Source organism: Papaver somniferum, chromosome 1 (assembly GCF_003573695.1).
Source record: "Papaver somniferum cultivar HN1 chromosome 1, ASM357369v1, whole genome shotgun sequence".
NCBI lineage: Eukaryota > Viridiplantae > Streptophyta > Magnoliopsida > Ranunculales > Papaveraceae > Papaver > Papaver somniferum.
This window is the reverse complement of record NC_039358.1, coordinates 158,019,464-158,029,705: the sequence shown is the minus strand read 5'-3', so window position 1 is coordinate 158,029,705 and position 10,242 is coordinate 158,019,464. Positions and strand designations below refer to the sequence as shown.

The following is a 10,242-nucleotide window of genomic DNA, read 5'->3' as shown; positions in this document are numbered from 1 at the left end:
GGATAAAGCTGAAACCGGTCCAATTTAGACCACATCCCTAAAAAAGATTATTATTTTTACAACACCCCCCATAATAATTGGTAATTGCTAGTCGAACATTAGGCACGTGCTTTCACTGACTCATCCCCGATCACATGTCCGAATCTTGAATTGTCCAAAAGGCGCAAGCTAGAAAAATATCCAAATCCATACGTGTAAGTAGTTCGTGTAAGAACAAGATCGAAAGAACATTAAAGAAAAGAGAGAGAGAGAATGAAAAGAGATGAGTGATGATAAATAAAACTCTTCAGAAACAACACAAATCCCAATTTGAAATCTCATTTCACCGCCTAGCGCTTCACCATCAAACAAACAAACCCCATCAATCATCGTCTCTCTCGACGATTCTCCTAACAATTCTCAGGTTTCTTTCTTTCTTTTCTTTTAATTTTTTTTTTCATGTATTTTTCTTTGAATTTGTTCATGAGAAATAAATTTAAGGCCGTTTCTTTATATGTTATTTAACTATTATTATTATATAACTTAATTTGATTATGTATTTTTCTTTCTTTTTGTTGTTACGTTAAAAATGCATAAACCCTTTGGATGATATAACTTTATATTGCTTTGGATTCATGTCTTCAAGAAATTGGGGAATGTTGATGTTTCTTATTGCGTTAGAATAGATCAAGCTCTTTTAAATTCTTATCTTGTGATTATTTAGAGCCGTTATTGGTATTTAGGTTCGTGGAAGGTTTTATGTTTTGAGTACTAACTTGATTTGAGGAGAAATTGTTATTTGGGAATTTGTGATTAAACCCGTACAGTACAATGGTTATTAATTATAAATATGTTCTGGGTTTAGTGATTTTTTCAAATATAATTTGCATAATTTCAATACTTGGGCATTTTGAATGGAAAGCGGAGAAATCTTGATGTATGTCACCTTATGTCGTTTTAGGCTATACATTAATATAAACCATCAGTTCCCATATGTATATGCACATGTTCGAAACTGATCCTGGCGATCGATTGTAAGATTTAACTGGGTTTTTACGGGTCGCTTTTAGTTCTGTTCTTAAACAGTTAGTTTATATTATACATCTACACCAATAAGAAATCTAATCAAATAGGTAGAGCTCTTGTTTTCTGTTTTCTGTTTTTGGTTTTCTTTTGATTTCTCAAGTACCAAAGCAGGTAGAACCGAAACCATTTAAACATAAGTGGGTTCTTACCTGTACACATTACCCAGAAATGTGGAATTACGACCTCGAATCTGGTTCCTGTTAGTGTTGATTTATAGGTAACTGGTTGCCCAGATTTTTAGTTCCAGATGTCGGTGGCCCGTGGCTATACTTCTAAAACTGCATCTACTGCATAATATAATTAGCTAGATGGTTGTTTGACATGAATCTTTCTTTGATTTGCATTTTGGAATTATAATGACATATTTTCTTTTTCTTTATCCTTTGCACCATAGCAGCAGGTTTACTTTTACAGCATTCGGTGGGACTTCTTCTTGAGATTTTCTTGAGATGGATGTCGTTCACCCAGGAGCAGTGTTGCAGCAACTTGACCACAAACCAAGTTTGATAGGCAGTAGTTTGGATTCAAAATGCTCTTCTCAGTGGTCTGCAGTTGATTACATTTCTGCTCCAAGAGTTGTTAGAAAGACAGCATACAAATCTTCACCAAGTGCCAAATCTAAAGAGAGTATAAATTGTCACGGGTTCCCGAAGCAGCCTTGTGACGATGTTACTGATGTTTCCAGATATGTAACATTGGATGCCTCTGTAGCAAAGGTTGCACCCGAACCAAGTCATGATCTTGTGGTTATAGATAATTCTGCTCAAAAAATAAAAAAAAAGAAGAATAAAAAGAAGGGAAGAAATTCAAAGATGTCAGAAACTGTTTCTGCTGAGACTCGACCCAATGAATGTGCTGAAGACATTACTAGACCATCTTCTCGATCACCTAAAGAAGGGGGTAGCGAAAAGGATGATATAACCACAACAGATGATGGCTGCCCCTCTGATCTTACTGGGAGTAGTGTACTATCCGAGTTTGATGGTTGGAATTGTAACAGTGACAATGCCCTTTTCTCTGGAAGGTTTTTAAATGGAGTCAAGCAAGGGGAGGAGGGGCCGAAGCCTATTGATAAGAAAATCTTTACGCAACGCGATGATCGTTGCAGCAAAGACATCAAAGAGAATATATCTGTCGGGTGCATGTCTCAAAACAAGTCATATAGAAATGGCGCAAACAAATGTAACCGCCAGTTCTCTAGTTATAGAAATAGCCATGCAGTCGCTTCAAATAGATGTATTAATATGATGTCCCAATCTGCTGCAGCAGATAAATCTGGGTGGGACCACAATATCCGAACCGAGAAGGAAATTCGCCATTCCACCTGGCATGACAGCAGGAAAAGTTTCAGGGATGCACCCACCCGCTGGGTGAAGGTCTTTTCTGCTGGGCATGATATTGCTGATAAAGGAGTTGAGACGGTAAATAATAAGCAGAAAATCTCTGGTAGCACGCATTTGAATGAGTCTCCGCGAGGGAGTTCTCAGAGGATCCATGGTAGTCTCTGTCAGTTTGACTCTGGATCAGCGCAAGATGACTGTGGGAGGAACTTGGACTGGAGGAAGTTCAAAGGAACGCAGAATCATTCTTTGAAGCGCAAGATCATCAACAATAGAAAGCTGAATAATGGTGGATATAACTCTGCTGTTCCAGGTCAATCATCGCCCTTTGCCGTCCATTCATATAACTCGATGAAGATTTCAAAGAGTGGACAAGTATCAGAGGGAACTTCACCCATTTCCTTAGAAGATGGTAAGAGAGAACCTGCTCGCTTAGAAATCAACCTATCTGCCGAAGATATCACAAGGAATTGCTTGCCTCAGGCCAATTCGCAGCAGTGGGTTCCAATCTGCACGAAGAACTCAACTACAATGACAAACTCTGATTCCTTTGGTGCTTGTAATGATATAACGATTACTTCAAGTTCAGGGGAGGAGAAAATTAAAGTCCAAGTGGAAGAGAATAAAGTTAATGGCAGTGAAGAAATACCCACTGTGATGCCCATCAAAAATGATATGGCGGAGTTTCATGATCAATTCAATAGAACTGAAGAGAGTCACAGTAACGGAAATGTTAGAGATTATGTCAAACCGGTTATTCATGCAACAAAAGCTCCCTTGTTGAGCATTGGTTCACAATTCAGAATGAAAGCACTAGATGCTGCTTACAGATTACAAATGGCATCTGAAAGTGTTCAACATGAAACTGGAAGTCCCCTTGCGGAGTTTGAGAGACTTGTCTATTCTGCCGCTCCTGTCATTTCCTCTGCATTTTCTCCGCAAGATTGTAGTTTTTGCCTGAGAAATCAGCTCTCTCATAGTTCCCTTTGCAAGCATCAGATTCCTAATATTCCGTTGAGCGCTATTTGGAATTGGTATGAGAAACCAGGTAGTTATGGACTGGAAGTGATGGCATATGATCATAGGAATAAGAAGGGAGTTGATATTAATTCAGTTTCATTCACTGCTCATTTTGTTCCATTTCTTTCATCGGTTCAGTTGTTTGGCCGTTCTCGTATGTGTCAATGTAGCCATGTACAACATGATTTTGAATTGCAAGTAGAAGGAGATGGTAAAGGATGTGCATCATCTTTGAAGAGTTCTATGAATAAACCTTGTCCAGGAACCGTTGGGCCTAGTCATTCTAAAGGGGATGAATCCGTGAGAGCACCAGACGTCTATCCTGCATGTGTAACTGACTCTGCTAATTTATCTTCTACACCTATATGCTCAGATAATATGGAACTCTTATTTGAATTTTTTGAAACTGACGGGCCACAACTGCGAAAGCCACTTTATGATAAGTAAGTTGTTGCCAAATACGGTCGGAGTTAGTTAGACTAATTTTATTCCTGTTTTTCACCTAAGAAAAGGTATTCTAATAATCTTCAGTGGATAAAATGCAGAGTAATGGAGCTAGTAAAAGGTGGCACTTCCAATCATAAAGTGTGTGGTGATCCATCCAATCTTGAATGTATGAACTTGCATGATCTCCATCCAGCATCTTGGTAAGAGACAAGGCATATTGTAATTGGTAATGAGCGCTCATGTTGCTATGAGTTGGATAAAAAAAAAATTCCTTATATCTGGGTTCTTTGATTGGTTAGGTATTCAGTGGCTTGGTATCCAATATATAGAATTCCAGAAGGGAAATTCCGTGCATCATTCCTGACATACCATTCATTAGGATATCTAGTTCAAAGATGCTCGATAGACTCTGAATGGAATGAGCAGTCCTCAATCGTTTCTCCTGTGCTGGGATTGGAAAGCTACAACACACACGTAAGAAACACCTTTACTTCTTAATTAACATATGGTGTTGTCTCTCACTTTCACAATATTGCATTTCTTAGATAAGCTTGGTTGCTTATCACTATTTATGCGAAAGTGGTGATTGAGATAGTCTGAAGCACCCCTTTCTGTCTCGATTCACTTCTATCATCCAAGCTAGTAGGTTTACATAGTAGTGCTCCAGTGAATTGTGATGTCTCTTCCAACACAATTAAGTTCTGTTTTCCAATATATCATATCATGTGACTTGTATTTTCAGGGAGAATGCTGGTTCTGTCCTAGTAAGGCTATTGAAAATTCCCAAGCAAATACGATTTACAACAGTTCAGATATTCTGAAAGAGAGATTGAAAACACTGGAGGAAACTGCATTACTGTTTGCTCGAGGTTCCATTTACAAGGATCACGTTATATCCACCAACCGGCAGCTGGATTATGAGTTCTTCAGGGCACGTAAACGGTGAGGTTCTTTGTTGAGCTCTCTCACCAACGGTACATTTCCTCCCCAGATAAAAGCTTGCTATGTGTGTTTTTGCAAGTGCTGCTTCATACACTGTAAACATTGATGCATATTGCGCTTGCTTGCGAATTGATTACGTGGTATAATGTAGTGTAAATTCCAATTACAGACGAGTTACATGCAGAATTAGGATCAAGTTCTCCCAGTTTAACAGACGGCTGGAAAGAAATGAACATAGTTAATAGATAGCTTGCAAGCTGACAGAGTTGCTTATATCTTTATATATGTAGATGTTGTGCGAAAAACGTATTCCTGCAAAACTTTTGAAGTAGATTTGCAATGTAAATCTGTAGTTATATTATAGAGTGGAATGATTTGATGTAAACCTAGATCTTTGAGATGTAATCCTTGAGATCCTTTAAATGTTTGTACTTAGTTTCTATATAGATTGCAGTTATCTCTTATATTTCTGCTTCATTTTGTTGGAAAGAATGATGAAAAAAGAAGTAAAAGACAAGGATAACTATTAGGCTTCACTACATCTTTTGTACAAAATGATAGGCTGATCGGCCGAACATGTTTGAAAGCTGAAGCATTGGTACAGTAGGCAAGCATGCATTTGGTAGCCAAATGAAGTCTTGCAGTTGCTTATTGGGTTTTTTCTGAAAGAAAAGAAATTACAGTTCTTAAGCTTCTATGTAAACACCCTAATATATACTCTCATTTTACCGGACTCTTCATTTCAAGACTTTGAACTCGTTGATGAAATGGTGCTCTTGGCCTGAGAACACGTTGATGATGTCGTGTTGCTTCGTGCATGTGAATTTCCGTTTGAGGACTCTGAGAAGAAAAACACATTATCCTGGTTATCCACAAGAACATGGAGAGACCTTGGGATTGGAGGTGCATTCACCTCCGAAACCCCTTCAAGTATCTGAACTACCTGACCCATGGAAGGCCTATGAGCTTCGTCATCTTGAATGCACCAGCAAGCAACTCTACAAGCCCTAGTGAGCTCTTGAATGTCTGCATTACCTTCCAACCTGTTGTCCAGTAGGCTAATGATATCTCCGCCTTCATGCATTTTGGTCGCTGCCCAGGTAGGGAAAAATCTAATTTTCTCGTCATTATTGCCATGCTCTGCATTTCTCTTTCCAGAGATAATTTCAAACAGCATCATACCATAGCTGTAGACGTCAGCTTTTGGAGTGATGGCCACTCCTGAAATCCATTCCGGTGCAAGATACCCTCTAGTTCCTCTCATGGTGGTTAGGACTCGGCTAAAATCTCGACCCACAAGCTTGGCCAGACCAAAATCTGCTACTTTAGGACAGCATTCAGCATCCAACAGGATATTTTCAGGCTTGATATCACAGTGAATGATGCAATCTCTGCATTTTTCATGGAGATAAGCCAATCCTCTTGCAATTCCGAGTGCTATTTGATATCTAGTCTTCCAATCTAAAACCACAGGGTCATTTTGATGAAACAGATTAGCATCCAAAGAACCCTTCGGCATGAAATCATAGACCAGTAACCTTTTAGCTCCTTCTGAGCAAAACCCACGTAAGCGAACGAGATTTACATGCTGAATTGTACCGATAGTGCTCACCTCTGACCTGAATTGCTTCTCTCCTTGACTTATACCTTCAAGTTTTTTCACGGCTATAGCAGTAGAGTCAGATAATGTCCCTTTGAAGACAGAGCCGAAGCCACCACCACCCAACTTCTGTGAGAAGTTCTTTGTTGCACTCTGCAATTCCCTGTATGCAAATGCCACCAATGTACCGTCGACTGCCTTTGATTTTCCAACTGATCTTCGCGATCTAAATATTAACACTAGTACAAGACCAAGTACCAAAACTGCTGCGACCCCTGCAACTGCACCCACAACAGCAACTTTAAATGATTTCTTCTCTCTCTTATCTTCAGCCACGGGACTTTGAAGTTCAGATGCTGCACGTCTGAGATAGAGTTTTCCTGCTGTTCCATCCGATTGTTGTTTGACATTTAACATAACTCCATCCCATAATTGACACCCTGAATCCTTGTATGCATAAGCATCGCAAGAACAATTTCTCTCACAAGCTGATTTGCATTCTTCCTCGCTATTGACTTGTGGAGACTGAGAACTATCAGTATCAGGCAAATTCGAGGTTGAGATTGGCGAAAAACGATCTTTATTTCCACACTGCAAAGACGTATTCCTAACACACCCACCGGTTGAATCCTGGAGAGTCCAATCTGCAGGATATCGTTGAACAAAGCCCGGCAAACATTCGCACTTGAGAGTATCCTGGTTACAGTTGCCAAAAAGTCCACAGATACCATAAACATCGCATAATTGTTTCGGTTGAGACCAAAACAAATTCCACCTTTCCGTTGTATTTGACCATGTAAGTTGCTTGATCTGGCCAGAAAGATCCATAACAAATCTAGAAATAATAGAATCGCTGTAAAGTGAATAAGTAAAATAACTCTCGTTTTCATTTGAAATGTAACTAAAATTGTAAATATAGTTTAATCTCATCTCAGGAACTAAAGCAAATGTTTTTGCTTGTTCATTCCATTCCCCACTTGTCCAAACTCGTATGGACCTATTCCATTTTATCAAATACTGGCTTGTCCCATCTAATTCTAGGTTGAACATTCCTGGAGCTGGATCTTCTTGATTTCTCCATGAAGCAAGTAACTGAGCTTCCTTGGTCCGTTTATTCAATCGAAGTTTTCCACCAGGTAACCAAGTATCAGTTGGGTAATCAAAACTCTGCCAAATGACAACAGATGGATTAGACCCATCTCTTAAAATAAGATTACCATCGTCACCAAGAACTGCTTCGGTTGCATTCAGAGTATTTGAAGCTGACTTAGTAGACCAAATTGGCGTTTTATCAGTTTGATTAATAATAACCAGATCGCCATTTCCTAAAAGTGTTAACTTTGAAGTAGAGGGATCACGAACAGGTTTATCTCTATTAGCAACCCAAACAACAGTCTGAAGTGAGACCTTTTTGTACCATATACCAATGTAATGATTCTGAGAATTACCTGGACTGAAGAAACCCAACACAAAATTTTGACCTTTTGATGTAATGGTTTCACTTCCGGTTAGAGAATCACCTAAAGAGATTGTATCAGCTGCAAAAACTGTAACATGGGGTTTGAAGGATAAGAAGAGAAAACAGAGAAGAAACAATGGATTTTTTCTTTGATTATTCATTTCTCTAGAATAGATAGATGAACAGAGTTGAGCAAAACACAGCCAGATATTTAAACTTCGGGGGCATCAGGGGAAGAAGAAGAAGAAGTCATAAATGAATTCAACCATAAAGAAAAGTGGGTCTTCTATTTATGGTGACTGGTGGGGATGAGTAACAAGAACAACAAGTGTTTTAGAGTTACTGCTTAGAGTTATAGTTTTTCTTGACTAGTTTGAATTGGTAATCAAATGGAATATTGACTGCTGAATTTTATCTTTTCTATCTACCGGTCTTGTTTAAACCACACCTCCAACGGGCCTGTTTTTGGTAAGGAAGGAAACAAGACAAAGAACGACTTCACTTGGATAACAGAGTAAAAGTGATTCTGCTTTTGTAGAGTAAAAGAACGACCTCATCAGTAACTAAACGATATACTCACATACAGGTTCTTTTAAAAAAAAAAAATAAAAGAAAAATAGTTGAGACAGTAAATGCGGGGGAAAGTAAGAAAAAGTTTATTAATCAAGTTGAAGATGACACCACCGTAAATGATTTAAGTGGTTGAGATATAGTACTAGATTATTGGAGCAGCCTCAAGTACTATAAATGCGGTGATGTGTATTCTTGACAAGAAAAACAATCAACAGCCCAGTACCCTATACTGTGTGATGGCATTTGATTTATCATAAATATAGAGTGAATAGATTGTGAAATTTTTATGATTAGATTGATAAGTTAATGGTGTTTTTGTTAATGTTTGATAATTTTAATCTTAATTAGGATTCTACGTTCTTTTGTCTTCGTGAACCCAAACTAAACTTGTTTCATTAAAAGATCAGAACTAGTATAATAATTTAAAATCCAATAAAGACAATTTAGAACTTATTAACACACAAAACATGGTCTTTAGAAAATTTGAACATTTCAAAACTAACTTTGTCATAGTATTATTGAAGGAAAAGTCAAAAGATAGACCCAGGCCAATACTCATTAGAGACGTGGACTTGTGTGGAGAAAAATATACAGTGGTAGAAAGCATATTTCTCACCCCCACCCACACGTAACAATTGCAGTCCAGAATCCAGATATGTGGACGTGACTTCAGGGAAAACAAGAATCTGGACGAAAACTGTACGAGAATGCCTACGTCCAAGTCATTCATAAAGATTCGTACAAGTTCAAATCGTCGTTCTAGAAGTACATGCATAAGGTTGACGCGGTCGCATTTACCGAGTAGATGGAATGGACAGTATGTTGCTCACTTTTACCTTGTTGCGAACGTATGTTATTCAAACGATTTCAACAAACCCTGACGTCAATGCAGATGTTATCGTCTTCGTCTTCCACGCGATCCTTAATTAAACAATGAGAGACATAGAGGGAGAGAATGGGGACAAAACTGATATCGAAATCGATGGTCAATCTTCTGTTAAATAGGGATAACATAGAAAAGATAGACATGAAAATTGAAACAGACTTGCACCACCCAGACTCAATCTAGGATGTACTAATCCTAGCCGGGTATAGTCCAACAGACAACAGCAATCCACACTCGACAGGACGGACTGACGAGTTGGTATTTACAGATACGAACATTAAGAAATTAACATTACACAACTAGGAAAGATATGAAAAATGAATCGCCAATGACAATTTCTAGAATCTCTGCACTTCCCTTTAATCGGACTCCTCAGTCCTCGACATTAAGACTTTGAACTCATGGATGAGGAGGTGGTGCTCTTGGCCTGAGAAGAGGTGCACGATGTTGTGTTGCTTCGTCCATTTGAATTGCGGCTCGAAGACTCTGAGAAGAAGAACATATTATCTTGGTTTTCCACAAGAACGTGGAGAGACCTTGGAATTGGAGGTGGGTTCACCTCTAAAACTCCTTCAAGCATCTGAACTACCTGACCCATGGAGGGCCTATGAGCTTCGTCACCTTGAATGCACCAACAAGCAACTTTACAAGCTCTAGCGACCTCTTCAATATCAGCATTACCTTCCAACCTGTTATCAACCAGGCTAATGATATCTTCGCCTTCATGCATTTTGGTAGCTGCCCAAGTAGGGAAAAATCTAATTTTCTCATCATTATTATAATGCTCTGCGTTTCTCTTACCCGAGATAATTTCAAACAGCATCATACCATAACTGTAGACGTCAGCTTTTGGGGTGATGGCTACACCTGAAATCCATTCCGGTGCAAGGTACCCTCTTGTTCCTCTCAT

The 10,242-nt window shown here is 38.8% G+C and overlaps 3 protein-coding genes across 4 annotated transcripts; 1 reads left to right on the top strand and 2 right to left on the bottom strand.

The window, feature by feature from the left end:
• The first annotated feature begins 221 nt into the window (after window positions 1-221).
• On the top strand, window positions 222-5,256 carry LOC113305473. Of its 2 annotated transcripts, none has more exons than XM_026554508.1 (5): window positions 222-403; window positions 1,463-3,868; window positions 3,971-4,072; window positions 4,172-4,346; window positions 4,615-5,256. In XM_026554508.1, the coding sequence occupies exons 2-5, from the start codon at window positions 1,515-1,517 to the stop codon at window positions 4,816-4,818; spliced, it is 2,835 nt and encodes a 944-aa protein (XP_026410293.1). In that variant the 5' UTR covers window positions 222-403; window positions 1,463-1,514; the 3' UTR covers window positions 4,819-5,256. The 2 variants fall into 2 exon arrangements, with proteins under 2 accessions (XP_026410293.1, XP_026410297.1); XM_026554512.1 differs by having other exon boundaries at window positions 233-403; window positions 1,460-3,868.
• Window positions 5,257-5,321: 65 nt separating this feature from the next.
• Window positions 5,322-8,139, bottom strand: LOC113305484 (G-type lectin S-receptor-like serine/threonine-protein kinase At2g19130). Its single transcript, XM_026554515.1, has one exon. It carries the CDS (start codon window positions 8,032-8,034, stop codon window positions 5,557-5,559), a length of 2,478 nt encoding a protein of 825 aa, XP_026410300.1. The 5' UTR covers window positions 8,035-8,139; the 3' UTR covers window positions 5,322-5,556.
• A 1,578-nt stretch (window positions 8,140-9,717) lies between these two features.
• Window positions 9,718-10,242, bottom strand: LOC113352771 (G-type lectin S-receptor-like serine/threonine-protein kinase At2g19130). Its single transcript, XM_026596550.1, has one exon. The coding sequence runs from the start codon at window positions 10,240-10,242 to the stop codon at window positions 9,718-9,720; it is 525 nt and encodes a 174-aa protein (XP_026452335.1).